We start from the raw sequence: 20,096 nt of genomic DNA, 5'->3' as shown, positions 1-20,096 counted from the left end.
GGTTTAATGAGAAGAGTATCAATTCAATTGTCATTTCCTTAAATTATACAACTCTTTAGAATTCAAAACACATAAACATTTTATAAATTAGGTACCATTGATGAGAGGAACGATAAAGAAGATAAATAAAAAAAAACGTATCTGTAGGTCAATGCTCATCACTCTGATGTGAATATACAAGACAAGATATCTGTGAGCCAATGCTCACTAGTGATACCCCCGCTCTGATGTAATTATGCAAAATAACCAAATTGACAATTAACAGAAAGTTGGCATCCGATTGGTACAAAAATATATCCCACAATATGGCATGCCTAAACAAATATATGTTAAAATTTCAAGCATTTGCGATAAATAGTTGCTGAGAAATCTTTAACGAAAATTTGTGTTTTATATTACGGCTAAAAATAAACAAAGTCGTCATTTAACAGAAAGTTGACATCCGATTGGTACAAAATATATCCCATGACATGGCAAGCCTAAACAAAAAGTGTCTTATAATTTCAAGCGTTTACAGTAAATAGTTGTTGAGAAATCTTCGACGGAAATTTGTTTGAAAATTTAGGCTAAAAATTAACAAAGTCGTCATTTAAGGTATTTCACTCCTCATGTTTTGATTTCATTGCGCAGATTATCATTATATTTAAAATGAATATGATTTTATTTATTTAATCATCACAGATAGATTATTATTTCATAATTACACAACATTCATAAAGAAAATCCATTTAAATTCAAGAAACAAACAAGTTTTTTGGGGAACTATTTTTTCGTGCGGAAGGTTTTTTTTTAGACGAAAATGACAGAAACAAGCAATTTTATGAATTTTCAATATACTTTTCTTTTTATTATACTTAATTCATTATTCTCATTTTTAACATTTGATAGGTTTGTAACATATTTTATAGGTTCTGTGTGACATGTACAAAATCAAATCTTGAGAATGTGATAGCCGTTTAGCATAAAATCATGCATATATATAAAACGTCTGAATTTTTTAAAGCCAAATTTTGCGAGAATTTTACCTTTGAAGCCCTATATCTAAAATTTGACATCACTGACCCCCATGTTATATTATGTCAAAATGATACTGAATACATATTTAGGCAAACTGGATTAATCTTATAAAATTCTTGATATTCAAAAAGTTTTTATTTCAAATCAAATTGTAACTATTATAGAAATTGTCTATTTTAAGTGCGAAAGGTCACAAAAAAACTTATGCAGCTTTGTACAATTTTTTTTCGTAATCCCTCTATTCAGTGTGGCCATTGTGCATAATTAAAAACAATATTTGAAGAAATAAGTTTGCTTAATCAAAAATACTGACAACAAATCCTAATCAGGATGAAATTGCATTTTAGGTGCAAAAAGGTCAAATTAAATGGGCCATAACTCAGAGGGATGGACACTGATCCCCCATTACCTTTGTATTTTTTAAGTTTGTTTTGTCTACAGATTTCAATGATATACTTATCAAGAAAATCTTGATACAACAACATTGAGGAGTGGGATACCTTAACAGGAAATTGACGTCCGTCCAATTGGTACAAAAATATAACCCACGATATGGCATGCCTAAACAAATAGTGTGTTTAAATTTCAAGCATCTGCAATAAAAAGTTGATGAGGAAAATGCGACAGAAAGAAATTTTTTGTTACGGACGGACAAAATGCGACAGAAAGAAATTGTTTGTTACGGACGGACAGACAGACAGACAGACGGACGGACGGACAGACACACAAGGGTAAAAGAGTATACCCACTTCTCCTTCGGAGCGGGGGTATAATAAGCAAAGTCGACATTAAACAGGAGGTTGCGTCCGAACAAATCAAATCCCAACGTATGGCATGCCTAAACAGTGTGAAAAAGTTTTGAGCATCTGCAATGAATTTTTGCGAAGAAAACTGACGATAATATGTTTGAAAAGAAAGACAGAAAATAAACAAAGTCTTCATTTTACAGGAAGTTGACGTCCGATTGATACAAAAATACATCAAACGTATGGCATGCCTATACAAAGAGTGTGTTAAATTTTCAAGCATCTGCGATGAATAGTTGCTGAGAAAATACGACAAAATTTTATGTTACGGACAGACAGACAAACAAGGGTAAAACCGTAAAACCCGTTTTTCGGAGCGGAGATATAATAACAATGGATTTTATACAACATTACGTTACTTGCTGATTATTGAGCTACTATGTCTTCTATGTTTTCCTAAATGGTACCTTGGCAAAAAATACTGAAAAATTCAAACTTTATTTATTTCTTCAGAAAATGAATAACGAGAAATTATATTGAAGCAAGCGTCAAATGGGCCGCAAAAAATATAATTGTTGTATGAATCATCATTAATTTTACATAAAAACACACCACAAAAAAGAAAATAACAAGTTTGTTGTACTAATTTTAATGATAAATTTTTAAAAATTTCCAGCAACACGTTTTGAAATTTCAAAGAACCACATAATAAAATAGAAATGGATTATTTTAAAGGAACATGTACATGTAAGATTATGCTCATTCGGTAGAATCTGCATAATGTTAAAGGTAAAAGAAAAGCCGGAAAATTTTTGTTTCTCAATGGAATAATGAATCTTATCTACACTTCATCTTATGAAAATAAACATGGTCATTTATTTGTAAGGGGTTCTCAAAAGAATTAAAAAGAACTCAGGTTAGTTCAAACTTTCAGGTCAATTCAGATTTTCAGTTCTTTCATATTTTTGCGGAAATATATAATTGATATATATGTCATTCCTTGATATTTTTTTTACTACATTTCACATGGAAATATAATAAATACTTACAAAGTCATTTTATTTGATGCAGCACATAGAAATTCAAATGTATCAATTATATTATATAAAAATTTCATGTCATTTAGTATTTCAGGTCTTTAGTATGTCCCGAATACCGATCCCATTGTTTTGAAAAGAATGAAAAATTTCGAAATTTTCCGAATAGATTATAGTCTCGAAAAAAAAAACCGCGCCTAACACGACAGTCTATGACCTACTTTACATTTACGATTAAAGCAAAAAATATGTAATATTTTTTAAAAGGCATTTAACATCTTTCTTCATGCAAATTTACTTTTAATTCATAAAAAACATAATATGAATTCCATAAAAAAAGCTACCCCACAGAAACGCAGTTACAATATTTAAATGTATATTAAAGAACGGACTACATTCTGGCGGCCAATAAATAGTAACAACACGTTTTATAAGGCGGCGCAATGTGCGACCTCGAAAATTTCCAGTCTTAACGTTGTTGCTACACCATCCAAATGGCATATCATTTACGGTAAGATTTACGTTTTTTTTCCCGAAGATATTCTTTCTTTGAATATGTACCCCGAGTCAACATACATTTCTAGTTTTTTTTTAAATCTATACCCCGAATGCACATTCAACATACATTTCTAGATTTTTTTTTTAAATCTACAAAGTACAAACGATCTGCTGACACCAAACGTAACCTGTATTACTTGTTGTGTAACGTTCTTTCTACCAAAATGTGTCGTAAAGCATTTTGACGTCCAGTTCTAGCAGATGGGGTTTCCTTTTTTACTTATTGTCATCATACTCGTCCGAATATATTCAAAGTTGTTGGACTGCTTATCATAAAATGTATTTTTAAGCGATTTTGTTAAATTTTATTTACTTCAATCATTAGCCGCTTGATTTGTTTATGGTCTTCACAAATTTTTTATCATTTACCGATGCGCCGCCTAAAAGGCTGACGTCGTAATTTTATTTACAGTTTACAGTTCAACTTGTCACAAAATGGTTTTAAAATCTTTAAAAGTTTTGTTATAGCCAAAACATTTTATTGAGTAAATTAAAGAGTTATTAACAAATATAAATGCATTTTTATTTTGAAGTTTTTCATTCGAAAAGTCCTTTTTTATCGCAATTTTCATTTCATTATGTTGATTTGCGTTTTAGACATTGCGCTGCATGTCGAATATAAAATCTAACATTTTTTTATTACCCTTATTTAATCTCAAACAATTTTTAATTTTAAATCATAATTTTAACCCCATGTGGCACAAGTTTCTTTTTCCTGCGTCTTCGATTAACTGAAGAACGCTATTTGTCTACGCTATTTTGGGACAATCCTCGTAAATTAAACTAATACTAAAGTTAAATTTCATGACATTATTCTAGTCGTTTAAAGGTAGGAAGAATGGTTTTTTTTCAGTTATTATTATCAGTGTAATTCAATTCAAATGCGAACACCAAAACTCCAGTCACATTTAAAAAAAAAAAGGATTATTAGGGCGACTGTCGGCAGTTTATCAGCAGTTGCCTTGGCCAATAATAGCTTCTTTTTTCGTCGACGATCGACCTGTTTTGTGTCCCTTTGTGTCTATGGGTTTGTCATGACCTTTACCCAAGGTCATTTGGGCAAGATCAATTTCACTGACAGTAAAAATGCAGATTTGTGTCCGGTTTCAAAGCCTTAAATTAAGGTAGAGATAAGTGTTTTAAACACCTGATATTCGGAAGATAATTTTCAATGAAATATATAAATTGTTTTGTATAAAATCTCGTAATAAGTCTCCAAGTTTACGAAAAACAAACACTTTTATAAAAGAAATATATATATTAGAGATATTATTAGCTACAAGTTAGCACCTACGGGTACTCGTAGATTTGCACGTATTCAGCAACTTGTAACATTTCTTCAGCAAAACTGATGACGTAATATGCATTTCCAGAGATCCTCTGCTACACGTACACTTCGGTTTGCAAGACCTCTCTTATACCTAAAGAATTTCAACTAATTCTTTCCATTGGTAAAAGAGGAGTTGCGCCTCCAAACTATCCATTATAATATTCCATACAGGACCAAAATATTAAGTTAAAATCGTTTATTAAACGCTATTTTGATCTTGCTCTAAAAAAACTTTGATAAACGTGATGACTTCAATTTTTCTTTTGTCAACTTTCCTTACTTATGTAGTAGTATACCTTCATCACCTGCAAATGAAGATTTCGATACTCAATGCAAGGGCATGCTCTACGTATGAACAGTTTATAAAGCAAGGCAAGCTACTGAAAAACAAGTTGATTAAACTTGACTATAAATTGTATCAATGGAAGTCATATTTTCATAAAATAAAATATTCCTCTGGCTCGCATTCTGCCTGACGTTTTTCATACTGATTGTTAAACAATAATTAATCACGTAATTGTCTAAGGATTTTTCCGTTTTGCCCGATTACGACTAAGAGCACACATGGCGGGAGCTTTTTCTTCATGGCACCTGATCCTTTAGATTCTGCTCGTTATCAACCCATGTCAACTATATGATTTATAATTAAGACGCAAACTATTTAGATAAAATTATTTTTACTTTGTAACCCTCAAAGGATCTGACAATTGCTAGAAGATTTAGGTTTGATGTTGCAGAAAAAAACTATAATTCTTATTAAAAACTCATTATTTTCAAATTCTCAATTTATGTCAGTACCTTTACTTTAACTGATATTTTAAAATAAAACCTGGATTTTCTTTATTTATTCTCTCAACAGTTATACATATATTTGTTTGATTGATTAAATTGTTAAACTCGGGTTTATGAGTACTTAAATAATTGGTATGAGAATTGAATTATGTTCAAACTGTTTTCTGTTGTGTACGAAACACTAAAGATCCAATTAAAGAAAGGGCAAAGTTCTATATATTGAATTAAAGATAACAAAAGGAATGATTACTTTTACTTAAACTTTTAAATTAATTTAATTTAGCTATAGAATAAATAAATCGATAAAAGCACACGTTTAAGACGAACTATTTGAAGTGTTTTTTCCACCCATATCTAATACCAATTAAATTATTGACTAAAGGTAGGGTCAATATAGCAGAAATAAACTTCTTCATTTAAAAACCAATCGTTGACTAATGTCGAATAAAGTTGTGATAATACAGTTTCGAGGTAAATGTTTTAATTATCTTTCAATATTGAAACCAATGCCCATGTTAATATGTAATTATATATAGCGGCAAAAATATGACTTATTTGGAGACAATATATTATATCTCTTCGTTAATAAAGATGTTTCGATATTTTCTTTAATTCTATTTTAATATTTAATGATGTGTCAAATAAGATACAATACATTTAAAGTTCATGCACAGTCAGAATTTACGAATGGGAATTGGAAAAGTATATAAGAAAAAGATACGTATAGGTGATTGCAACAGATAAAAAAAATAGTAATACATTAAATAAACAATGTTCAATTTGATAAAAGAACATAAATAAAATAAATAGTTAATCTGTACTTAAGAATCTTTAATAAGTCTTAAAATCACCTGCTCTAAGCTTTAATTCCCTCTTTCGGTTTCATTATTAGTTTGAGTGTCACAAGTTTTACGAAGTAACATCTTCAACATACGGATACTTTCTTCAATAATATAACAGATTGTAGCAGTATAATTATTCAAAACGTCTTCTTTGCATCTGTTTGAGAGATTTCGCGTCTTTATTCTTATGTTTAACTTCGCATGTTTTCTGAGATATAAAAGTCCTAATTTAGTTAATCGGGAATACATTTTATTTTGTTCACAATTACTCTTACTATTAATGGTTTTCATTAAATACATTCAGTTTCTTTTTTCGAGTCTTGATCCTAATGCGATGGTGAGTTATCCACTTACCAGCAAGAGAAAGGAACGCGTGTAGGGGATAACATACCAGTCATTGATGTCACCGATGACATTATATAGTCTGTCTCAAGATATTTATTCCGGAGATTTGGGCGATTTTTAATAAAAACATACTTGTGAAAGAAGTGCAATTAAAATCGATAAAAGGAAAAATTACCAAGATTTCTTCAATGATACACTATTCCTTTAAGTGAAGTAAATAAATAAATAAATGCACAAAGCGCATTTCATGACCTATACATTGTAAATGTACAAAGAAATAATGAACTAAATGAATTATATGATTGTTGTTTACTTTTTTTTCAATTGTAGATGATAAAAGTACTGATTTTGTTCCGGATATTAATGCTGCATTTTCTACTTTGTAATGGTAAGATGTCCATTATCAAATCTTTTTGGTGTGTTATTGGCTTTTCGCATTGCGGCATGTTCAATTTGACAGCTGCACCAAGTATTAACAATATCTACTACCTTTACTCAAACGAATTTACGAGTCACTGATTGTTTAAATGGGCGGAGTTATCAATTGACACAATTGTTTGACTGAACAACAATATTGTGCATTAATTCATTTTAATATTTTGTACGCGGTCACTTATTTTAGTTTTTTTAAGTTTACAAAGGCGCAATTAAAATACTCCTTCCAGGAAAAAATGCATTAATGGAGCCTTTTTATGAAAAATGCATTGTATTGTTTAATGCCCACTTGGTAGTTTTCATCCATTTGTGTGAAGGTCACTGATTTATTTCTTTTCAGCTGAAAACTTTTATAATTAGCATAACTACAGATTTCATTCTGGATGTAGCATCACGTTAAGCTTAATAGCAAACTGTTTCCTTAGTAACAATGACTTTTCTGCTAGTGGTTTTGAGTATTTTATTGTAGAGTCAAATTATTAAAAAGAAATTGTTCACGAATCACAAACATAAAAACATCATACGGTCCTACGACACGATCATAAAATCCAATGTCAATGCTATTTGTTGTTTAAGTTACTTTCCCATCAACCAATCAATACCGAGACAGTCAGGGAGAGTTTTGCTATAGCTTCGATGTTCGGGTCTGGATAAGGTTTTTTTTATACCGAGTTGATCTAATATTATATCATTTAATACAATTTAATATGATATATGGTTTATGATAAAATGGATATGACTCATTGGATATTTTTTTGATATCGCACAGTTGTGACTTTACAATGGGATTTGCGTAGGCATAATGAAGTAAAACAAGCATTCTGAGAGTATTGCATAAGCAATACACGTCCCCTACCGGTTTGTAGAAATTTGTGAAAACAATGCACTGTCATGCAGAATATCATTTCTTACCGTCTCAACAGACCAACCCGATAACGAACCCGATTGTAATAATACAAAAAAACCCTGTCGAATAAATTTACAACACAATGCTTGATACTATTTTACAGAACTTATTTGTTTGTTAGAAACAATAAAAGGAATGGTCAAAGTAATGCACGGTATTATTACTGACAACATACTTTCCTCGTTTATTTGATACAAACCGAGCCCGATAACGAACCCGAACATTAAAAAATTGGAATATAAAAAATTAATTTTCTTGAAAATATGTCAACCAAACGCTACAAAAGTATAAACTTGATCTGTAGATGGATATTTTGAAGCTGCTCAGCAAGTTTCATATCATTCGTCCAACGCATAAAGAAAAAAACAGTGGAAAACTGAAGTGGGACAGACAGACGGACGGACGGACGGACAGACAGACGGACTGACGGACGCAGAGGAAAGCTATAGTCCCCTCCGGTGAAACCGGTAGGGGACTAATAATGTGGAGTTCTATAAACAGTGTAAACATTGATTGTGGTATATAACACATGGGATAAATAGAATCTCATATGATTTGTAGTATAATATGATTTTTATCTAACTTGTGTGTTTTATCCCCTCACTAAGGCTCAAGAAAAAACACTTTAATTTTTGGATGAAAATCATATCCAACTACAAATCATGAGATCCTATATATTGCAGTTCTTTACATCTTATGCCGGGCATTTATTTTTCATCATTGTTAATATAAAGAGGATGGAATTCAAAGTTTTCTTCACTTCTCTATATTGTCATAGCGGGGCCCTTCCTGACTGGTCAGTTTTCTAGTTATTACGCCGACTGTTGAATAAACTGACGTGCTTTGCTATAAGTAGCCTAGCTGTGACGTTTGAGTGTTGACGAGTCCCTAGAAATAATCACCGGAAAAGCCAGCATTTGGTTTTCTTCAAATTAATCAATTGATTTGATTGTTTATTTAATCAACAAGTTATTGTACAATAAAAAGTCAACAAATGTTTATGTTCTTTTCAAGAAATGAGAGACGTTTGACCTTACCGAGAAAACTCGAAATGTATAGCAGACGAAATCTCGTTGAAATGTTTTCTTGTACACTCTTTATAAAGCGTCATTAAAAAGCGTTTTGTGATTCTCATGTGGAATTTCTTTGAAAAATGTTCAATCAATTTGTTCAAAAGTTAATCAGAAACTTTAACTTTAAAATTACCGTCAATAATGAAGTGTTTTTGGAAATATTAATAATTTTAATTGCTTGATGTCAGTCGTACATGTATATATCTACTATTTTGGCAGAGTATGCTTACGCTTTATAAATCCTCTGTATACAATGCGAGAATAGATGAGTGTTGAATATATAGCGACAAACTGACAGGAGGCATAATAATATAAAATAGCATATCATATTCATTATCATCATTTGTTTTTTTTATGTGATAATATAATGATATATTATAATATTGTATCATAAGATACAATTTAATATCATAATGTATATCATGGCCATATGATACAATATTATAATACATTTTAAGAAATACTATCGTTTTGCATGTAATGATAAATGTTGGGTTATGAGTTACAAATGAAATTGTAAATATGACACCATAAAATACTGTATAAACATATCATACAAAGGTGTGTCATACCATACACAATGATACTTTATAAAGATCGTTTTCATATATGATAAAAGTGATTTTATATAATGTAATACCTTGTCTCGGTAAGGTCTCTATTCTTTGCTATGTTTACTTTATCACAAGCTCTCTGAACTTACATATTCTTTCCAAATCTTAAATTACAAGAGGCCCATGGGCCACATCGCTCACCTGAGGAACAATAGGTATGATTAAATCAGCATAATGGAGTCATAATGCAAACTTTCTGGACAATGTACAATAATACATGTAGTTCCTTTATAAATTTAATCCATTTTTTCCCTGGATATTCTTATGTTGATAATTATTAGTCCCTTTTCTAACAGGATGATTTTATAGTCATATCACATGTTGAGTATTGCAGTTCTCAAAAAGATCCTTAACAATTGTTTATATATGGGATAAAAACCTACATCAAACTCCGAACCTTCTTGTGAGGCCAAAGAATTGTCCTGGGGCAAAAGTCTTAACAAGTATCAAGAATCATCTGGCTGATTAGTTTCTGAGATGAAATTTTTTTTCAGACTTACTCTACATATTCCTATGAAAAACGCCCCCCCCCCCAAATGTGGCCCCACCCTACCCCCGGGGGTCATGATTTTCACAACTTTAAATTTACACTTCCAAAGGATGCTTCCTAACAAGTTTCAGCTTTCCTGGCTGATTAGTTTCTGAGAAGAAGATTTTTAAAGATTTACTCTATATATTCCTATGTTAAACTTTTCCACCCCCTCAATGTGGCCCCACCCTACAGATCATGATTTTCACAACTTTGAATCTACACTACCTAAGGATACTTCCACACAAGTTTCAGCTTTCCTTGCTGATTAGTATCTGAGAAGATTTTTAAAGATTGACTCTATATATCTATGTAAAAATTTGACCCGCGATTGTGGCCCCACCCTATCCCCAGGGGTCATGATATTCACAACTTTGAATCTACACTACCTGAGGATGCTTCTACACAAGTTTCAGCTTTCCTGGCTGATTAGTTTCTGAGAAGATTTGTAAAGATTTACTTAAAATATTCCTATGTAAAACTTTTACACCCCCTCAATGTGGCCCCACCCTACCCCCAGGGATCATGATTTTCACAACTTTGAAGTTTCAGCTTTCCTGGCTGATTAGTTTCTGAGAAGATTTTTAAAGATTTACTCTATATATTAAATATGTTAAACTTTGACCCCCTCCCATTGTGGCCCTACCCTACCCCCAGAAATCATGATTTTTACAATTTTGAAACAACGCTACCTGAGGATAGTTCCACACAAGTTTTATCTTTCCTGGCTGATTAGTTTCTGAGAAGAAGATTTTTAAAGATTTACTCATATATTCCTATGTTAAACTTTGAAACCCCCTCCATTGTGGCTCCACCCTACCCCCGGGGGTCAGTCATGATTTTTACAACTTTGAATCTACACTACCTGAAGATGCTTTCACACAAGTTTCAGCTTTCCTGGCTTAATGGTTCTTGAAAAGAAGATTTTTTTAAATTTCTAAAAAAATTTCATTAATTTCTAATTATCTCCCCTTGAAAAAGGGTGTGACCCTTAATTTCACAACTTTGAATCCCCTATTCCTAGAATGATTTGTGCCAAGTTTGGTTGAAATTGGCCCGGTAGTTCTTGAGAAGATGTTGAAAATGTGAAAAGTTTACGGACGACAGACAAAATGTGATCAGAAAAGCTCACTTGAGCTTTCAGCTTAGGTGAGCTAAAAACTGTGTTCGGCAAAACGATTGTTACAATAAAAAGAAAGTTACCGCATCTTTTAAAAAGAAAATGAAATAATCAATTTTTAAGTGGCAACATGGACTACTCTAGGATCATCCACTTACTGCAGATCTCTCGGCATAGATTAGGTATTATAAGACGAATCTCCAGGATTAAAAATAAGTAGAGCAAAATTGAGATGGATCTTAATCCAGTCTCAACTACATGTAAATTGACTTTTACGGCAACTAAATGGATAAAAAGTCCAAAACACAAATCTTTTAAACACTCGGTATGTTATATTTATAATATTCTTTATATATAACAAATTGACCCTAATACGTTTCTCTTAATCTTTTTCGTACCTTATTACTAATAATACAATTTCATATCTAGGATGTTCCAACCTCTACACATCAATTGGACAATGTAGGAAACCCATGTCCTCTACTGTGCTCGATACGTTTTCTTCAATAAGTCAAACAGAATGTGAAAACCATTGCAATAATAACAGTGGCTGTAAGGGAATTGGATATACTCCGGCTGGTTCCTTCGGAGCAAGTTCATGTGAATTGTCATCTTCAAGCTTCTATGAATTCGGTTTCTTTTGCTCAACTGTGTTTTACGTGAGACATTGTCCAGGAGGTATGTTAAAGTATTCCAAACGTTCAAAAAAGCCCAATCAATAGGAATTTCAAATACCAATAGTAAGACAACTTTAAAATACATTAGTATTCTGTCAGCCCATCAATCCAGTTGTTTTGTTTTTGTCTTTTCGGCACAACTCCGCTACTCAGAAGTTTGTTATCATTTCGTGATATAGACATAAATGTGTAGATGTGCGTTATGACAGAGTAATTCATTTCCAATATTAAAAAACCGAATATTATCCCTTCTTCTGCTTAGAAATTTGGCCACTAACTGAAAGTAGTAATAACCAGAGTTAGTTAAATCTTAAAAGTTGGCGAAACTATGTAATATAGGCGTGCATGGTAACAGAAAATTTCGGTTTCCTGTGACTTTTGACCCTTTTAAACTTAAGATGTCGACCAGTAACATATACATGACTCTAAAACCTCAGTTAGATTTTGTCTGAAGCTTTAAAGTAGTTAAAAGGAATAAAAGCAGAGGGTTTTAATCTGCCAATCGAATTTTTTAGCATCGTGGAATGTGAACTTGGTCACTTTTATTTATTTTCATCATTAAAATTAATGCTATTCTACCTTAACCAACTCATTCCTTAAACCAAATGCATTGGTCAAAATCTTAATTATTTTAAAATATCCGATCCATATAAGTTCTAGATTCAATTAACATGGATGCATAACAGATATGAATTAGCCCAATACTCATAATTTTTATGTGTAATTATTAATATGTAAGAGCGAAATGTGTCCTAATTAGTGATGTTCCAGTTCTTGTTTAGTTGCCTCCCCCTTGCTTTTTATCTATAAAAATCAATTGAAAAAAATACATATCTGGTATCAATTTTGTTTTCAATAGGTTTTCTATTCCTTATAATTGTATACATCTTTGTAGCAGAGTATTTATTGATATTTTTAGTATTTTTTTTATTTTTAAAAATCTGCTTGTCCCTTTAGACCTTAATACATGCTCCATTAATTAATTGCTGCTTATGTATAACATTATCAAAAAATTATCATGGTAATTCTTTTAAAATGCTTTAAATTAATATCAGAGAATGTAATGGTTGATATTCAAAGTTAAAAATTAAGTCCTTATATGTATCGGATACCTTAAAACAAATTTATATATATTTTACACAATTTATGTCTTTTTATTTAAGTATAATACATGTAATTATAGGATGCCTCGATAGCTATACCGTATACGACCAGAATACAAAAGGGGAAGGGATAATCCATGTCGACACACAAAAGGAAAAACAATGCGAATCTCTTTGCAATGCTAATAGTTTATGCCAGGGATTTCGTCATGATACAAGTGACAATACTTGCGAGCTGACTGTGGGAAATATCGGCACACCTTCCGGTTCCTCGGGATCACGCTTTTACCAGAGACACTGTCCAAAAGGTAATCGTCTCAAATACAATGTAGTTTATTTCATTAAAACAAGCACAATGTTTTATCATTTTTTACTAGATGTAAATTTCAAAATACTTGTTTGTTTCCAATACCATTGTACACATTTATAGTTACATGTACCGACCAATAAGTAAAGAACGTCTTATGCACGCAGTCTGCAGATCACACCATGACGGGAGGTAAAAACTCTTAGCAAGTCATGAGCGCTTGGCCGATACTCCGTGGAAACGCAGTTACACGGCGCGGGGGCCCCATAGAAACGTTTTGATCGCCGTGACATCCACAACTTCGATTAAAAAAGTACATTTTTCTGAATTATTCAGCAATCGTACGGCAGATCCAGAAAATTCACAACGTCGTACAAACGCTGTGTTATTGCAACTTGGTGTGACGGCCTAAAGCTATACAAATTAATAATAGTTATGTAATAGAAAACCTGGTCACTATTCATTTCTTTTATCCATGAACAAGCAAAAAATATATTTTCCTTTCAACTCCCAACTACTGCCGTTTGGTTGCTGAACACCTGCACTAAAAATGCTCCATCGCTCTCGTGTATTTTATTAAATAAAACATGATTTATGAGACACAACTTAATTTTACCAAAGTTGATGCATTTATCATTAAAACCGCGTTTGGCAGCAAATGTAATAATTGGAAAATTCTGACGAGTACTGGTAAGAAAAGAATGAATTGCAAATGAAGTAAGCATAGTTCATGATTTTATAGTCATAAAATTTATTTTCCTACACTAACACAGTTAAAGCCCCTTTCACAATTGGCGCACGAGCACTTTTCAACCCATTGCGACCGGAATCTTTTAGATTCGCACGAGCTCTCTCATACGTTGCACGAGCTCCCGCATTCGTTGCATGCGTTTTAGTGCTCGCATCAAGTCTCCTAAAAGAAGTTGACATGCACACTATTTAGACACGACCGAATGCTATCCAAATCATCGCAGTGCAAAGCACGAACATTAGTACGAACGTTTTACAACGTTTTGTGTACTCGCAAGAGTGATGCACGATTTTTGAAGGTCGTAAGATGAATCGCAGTTGTTAATGTGTGTATTGTGCGACCATGAGACTGTTGCTCAACATGTCTCGTGTTATCTTGCAACGTTTTACTATCATTGCACGACTTATCAGTAATATGCCATGCTTTCCCACTAGTATATATACCCTGTATAAGCATCTCTGTTTCAGTCCACAATTCAACAATATACATTTATTGCATGATGGTGAGGGAAATATGAAGATTTGTTTCTCCAAGAAAAATCAACTTTCCCCAGGGCATCGCCCGCGGGAAAAAGTTTTTTCTGGGGGAATAAATCTTCATATTCCCTGAACATTAATGCAATAAACGAACAACATATGATTATACAAAATACGATAATTTCTAAAAATTGCTTGATTGTTTGATTTCCTCTGTTACCCTCATTTTTCTTTCATAATTTCGAATCATAGATTGTTAAGTTGGTTTTGTGACATATAAAAAATCATATTGATTAAATATTTTTGATTTAATCATACTTGTCTACATCATGTGCTCATATCGGCCTTTCATTCCTATGCAATCGCCCGGTCACGTGACTTTCTAGACCAATCAAATATAATCGAATAATCATATTGAGGTATGATAATAAATGCTGCTGCATCTCTTATTCTTCTTGGGCGGCATGTTCTCTCGCTTTCAACTATGTCTACTGAAGAGTGTCGGAAATATGCGGTATATATACCCCCTCTGACTCGTCCGATCACCTGGTCTCTCGCGCGATCCTATCGCATTATCTTTCAACATAGTACAATTGTCGCAGATAGACGCAAGAAATATCGCAAGATTTAATGCGTTTACAACGCACAACGCTCGCTTAGATCGTGCGAATTTCGTACGAATACCTTTTTCAAATGCGATTATTTCGGCAACAGTTTACGATTCATATCTAATTTTTTCGGTCGCACGAATATTCAGTCGCTTCTGCTCGTGCGCCAATTGTGAAAGGGGCTTAACATTCAAAACACTCCTTATCACCACACAGCGATGAAAAATCCCGTAAGCAAAATGTTACGTAAAAATATAGAAAACAAAAGTTTGGTATGATTGCCCGCTGTACACTTGTTTTTAATTTTTTTGTTTACCTATATGACTAAAAAGACAATATATTACATATATGGAATTCGAGATTAGATGTCATCTTGCATCAGATTATTCCGAAATTGTTATGTGTTAAAGAATATAGTTTGAAATCTGCTTAAGCACATTTCAAACTATTTCATGAAACGGTAAATTTCTAAACTCTAAAATGAAATCAAATGGCAATTGCACGATATTAGTTTTCCGCTCTTCCGCTTTACATTTCTTTTTCAAAAGCAAAAAAAAAAAACCCCAAAAAAAAAACCAAGAGGCCAATTGGCCTTAACGGTCACCTGAGTAGGATATAACCCATACACACACTTGTCGAAGAATCTAATGTATGCATTTAATTAATTTCATTCTGGAGTAGAAAAATTATAAATTTGTAATGACGACCAACCCCTGCCTAAAATCTTTAAAAAAGAACCGTGAAACCTATAATTTTGGCGAAAACTTAAAGATCTGGTCTACAAAATCATGAATTCAGTATTCCTTCAGTTGTGTGGGAGTAAAGAAGATAATTTTCAACATTAAATGCATTAACACCTATACATCCATTTTGACCCTGCCCAAGAGTCAAAACCCATACTCCAGGGGACATCAAAATTAAAATTCAGTTGAGGACTTCCTGGTAAACATAATTATAAGTCAGTTTTTATACAGATTTGTGAGAATGGGGAAGAAAATTTTTAAACATGTGCATTAACATTATTTTGCCATATGGGGCACCCCCATGTCCTGAACCCCTGACCCAGGGGCCACGAATTCTACAAGTCAGGTAGAGGAGCTAGTGGATATTATAACCATGTATTCAGTTTTTGCCCACATGTGTGGGAGTGGAGAAGATATTTTAAGATTTAAAACATTTTTACTATATGGCCATATTGGCCCACCCTAGAGCCTGAACCCCTAACAAAGGGGTCATGAATTTTTCATTTCACAATTTTGGTAGAGGGCTTCATGGACATTATAACCAGGCATTTAGTTTTTGAGAAATATATATGGGAGTAGAGAAGAAGACTTTCTAAGATTTAATACATTTTAACTTTATGGCCATATTGCCCCCACCCTAGAGTCTGAACCCCTAATAAGGGGTCATGAATTTCACAATTTTGGTAGAGGGCTTCATGGACATTATAACCAGGCATTTAGTTTTTGAGAAATATATATGGGAGTAGAAAAGAAGACTTTCTAAGATTTAATACATTTTAACATTATGGCCATATTGCCCCCACCCTAGAGTCTGAACCCCTAATAAGGGGTGATGAATTTCACAATTTTGGTAGAGGGCCTCATGGACATTATAACCATGAATTTAGTTTTCAACATATATGTTGGAGTAGAGAAGAAGCTTTTCTAAGATTTAATACATTTTAACTATATGGCCATATTGGCCTCACCCTAGAGCCTAAACCCCTGACACAGGGGTGATGAATTTCACAATTTTGGTAGAGGGCCTCTGGACATTTTAACCATGAATTTAGTTTTCAACATATATGTTGGAGTAGAGAAGAAGCTTTTCTAAGATTTAATACATTTTAACTATATGGCCATATTGGCCTCACCCTAGAGCCTAAACCCCTGACACAGGGGTGATGAATTTCACAATTTTGGTAGAGGGCCTCATGGACATCATAATCATGCATTTAGTTTTTAACAAATATATATATGTTGGAGTAGAGAAGAAGATTTTCTAAGATTTAATACATTTTTACTATATGGCCATATTGGCTCCACCCTAGAGCCAGAATCCCTAACCCATGGGCCATGAATTTCACACTTTTGGTAGAGTGCTTCATGGACATCATAACTATGCAATCAGTTTTTTCCTCACCTGTGGGATCAGAGAAGATTTTTGAAAATTTGCCCTTTTTTGCATATTTGGCCCCACATGTGGCGTTCCGGGGGTGTTAGAGCCATGAATTTCACAATTTAGATTCCTCTTACCATAGAGATGCCTCACACCAAAAATGGTAACAATCATCCTTGCAGTTTTTAAGAAGAAGTTAAAAATGTAAAATTGTTAACGGACGACGCCCGACGACTGACGAAAACGGAAAGCAAAAAACAGTATATTAAAATTGTTTAAAATATATCATGAATTGTTTACATTTTCCCATTTTTTAAAAATATTTGATTTACAGATTGCATTAACTCCTATTCATCTCCAATGGGATATTCAAAAAGCACAGCGGTATATTGGGAAAATAATAAAGCAACTGAGGCAGAATGCCAAACGGATTGCAATACCGACAGTTTCTGTATGGCATTTTATTATCGAGCAGATTTGACATTGTGTCAATTATCAACGTCAAATAATTTGGGGTTTTGGTGGTTAGGGCCATGCAGTTCTTGCAATTTTTATCGACGACATTGTTACGGACAAGCAGCAAGTGAGTAGATTATGTTAAAAAATAAATCAAAGTTTATTTAGTTTATTGATATAAATGATGGATTTATGAATAAAATTTCACTCAACAAAACGGATCCGGATTTGAAAAATAAGGTATCTAATTTTAAATAACTACAGCAAACACACATTTAATGTTTTGCGTTTTGCCTTTATAAGGTTCACAAAAATCAATAAATCAACAAATAATCCCACGTTTATATCAGCAAACATGGGTTTTATATACTATAATGATAAAAATTCGGAAAACATAAGGTCTTAAGTTTAGGGGTAGGTAAGTTCCCCCTATGCACATCAGAGAAAAGCTGTTAATGTGACAACAAACCAGGTTTTCTTTTGTTAGCCAGGCTAAACATTTGTCAACCCTGAACTGATGAACACTACCTATCCACAAAAATGGAATAGTCTATATGCAATATTTTTGTCAAGTTCAGCAGCTGGTTTTTTTCCCCATAAATTATCAAAATCCAAGCAATATGCAAACCTCATATATGTACAATTGATCTGCTAAACACCAACTTTCTGTCTTGAAAACTGTAGAAGAGTTGTCCGTACAATAGGGGTACCCTTTCGCAAAAAATGACTAGGCTCAAAAGCTGGTATTTTTCATTAATTATTAGAAATCAAAATTCTAGAAATATGCGCACCACTCATATATGTACAATTTATCTAAACAACAACTCTCTATCTTGAAAACAGTAGAAGTCGTCATCCATACATTAAGGGAACCCTTTTGGTAACCGCCCGCCATTTTCATCATTTCAATAACCGGATTTTTCCCTTTGGAAAACCCGATTTAAAATGGAAAAATTTTTATAAACGTTCAACGTTCAGGTTTTTGACCTTTTAAGTCGACTTTTAAAACGTTACTGTTGTAGAGTCGGTCGTTAAAAAAGGGTAGACAGAATTGTCTAATGTATTTCTTATCATTAGGCAGTGTTACCGAGGGAACAGGTTTGGAAACTACGACGGACGACGGTGTCCAAACAACCCTTTTAGACACTAAGACAGTAACAATGCAAGAAACACTGAGTACATACACAACTGGACTTGGTCAGACGACATTGAGTGATTTCAAAACTTCGAAAACAACGGAAGACACACAGACTGAAATTTTAACAACTTCTACATCCCCGTCTACTGTAGATAACAGCTCTTTTGTGCAATGCGTGTGTTCGTGTAGAAATTCGAGCATGAGTCTTGAGGAAAATATTGAAAAGAGGAAGAAAGAGTTACAGGTCAATGTAGATGAACTATCTTCTTCAAAGAGAAAATTAATCAGCGTGACAGATCCCCGACCCTCGGCGCAAGCTATAGGACATGTTGGAGTGGGAATTTTGGTTCTTGTAGGATGCCTTTTTCTTGTACCCGATTTATTTTCTGGTTTAGCATTTCTAATCCGTAGTTATAAATTCTGACATTCTGAATTAAGAAACTTGCTTGGAGTGTGTCCACTTTGATATACACTGTTGTTTATTTGTACACTGACATCGATTTTTAAACAAAAATGTGTTTTAAACATTTTATTTTTTCCTTTTCAAATTTATTTTTTCCTTTTCAAAAATAAACAAATTATTCATTAAGGAAAAAAATCAAATCAATTTTTTAAAACTTACTTTATAGCAATATATTCCAAAATATCCCTTTTGACATTGACCAAGAATTTGAGCAATCGACTAAAATGTCTATAATACGCATTTTGCTGACCAAAGATATATAGACGACTATTCCAGATAGTAATTGATGTATCATTAGTATTTGTATATAAACAAATATAGAATAAAGAAAGAAATTACAATTTATTTGAATAAAACTTTGGGCAAAAAATCAGACTATTTAATGTGTTCATGAAATCATTTTATCAACAAAAGCAACATCAGATTGAACCCTGTACCAGCACAGCGCTTTAATATGTTAACAATAATAGGCCACAAGCTTTGCTATAAAAACAAGGAATTTTAACTTTTGACTTTCAAATTTTGACAGAACGTTAAAACATCCACATCGATCATTTGAGACATAAATAATAATAAATTTTGAAAAGTTGAGCTAAAAGCCCTTTAAAGCTCCAAATAATGGTAAAACATCGTTAAGTTAATAGTCTAGCC

General features: G+C 32.8%; 1 protein-coding gene across 2 annotated transcripts; it reads left to right on the top strand.

Annotated features, from left to right (window-relative positions):
- Window positions 1-3,223: 3,223 nt before the first annotated feature.
- On the top strand, window positions 3,224-19,812 carry LOC128189528 (uncharacterized). 2 transcript variants are annotated; one of them, XM_052861176.1, is made up of 6 exons: window positions 3,224-3,311; window positions 6,998-7,055; window positions 11,775-12,023; window positions 13,206-13,433; window positions 17,723-17,971; window positions 18,922-19,812. In XM_052861176.1, exons 2-6 carry the CDS (start codon window positions 6,998-7,000, stop codon window positions 19,404-19,406), a joined length of 1,269 nt encoding a protein of 422 aa, XP_052717136.1. In that variant the 5' UTR covers window positions 3,224-3,311; the 3' UTR covers window positions 19,407-19,812. The 2 variants fall into 2 exon arrangements, with proteins under 2 accessions (XP_052717136.1, XP_052717135.1); XM_052861175.1 differs by lacking the exon at window positions 3,224-3,311 and adding an exon at window positions 5,905-5,951.
- Window positions 19,813-20,096: the final 284 nt, after the last annotated feature.

Source organism: Crassostrea angulata, chromosome 6 (genome assembly GCF_025612915.1).
Source record: "Crassostrea angulata isolate pt1a10 chromosome 6, ASM2561291v2, whole genome shotgun sequence".
NCBI lineage: Eukaryota > Metazoa > Mollusca > Bivalvia > Ostreida > Ostreidae > Magallana > Magallana angulata.
Note: the sequence above shows the minus strand (reverse complement) of the source record. Positions and strands in the feature narration are given on the sequence as shown.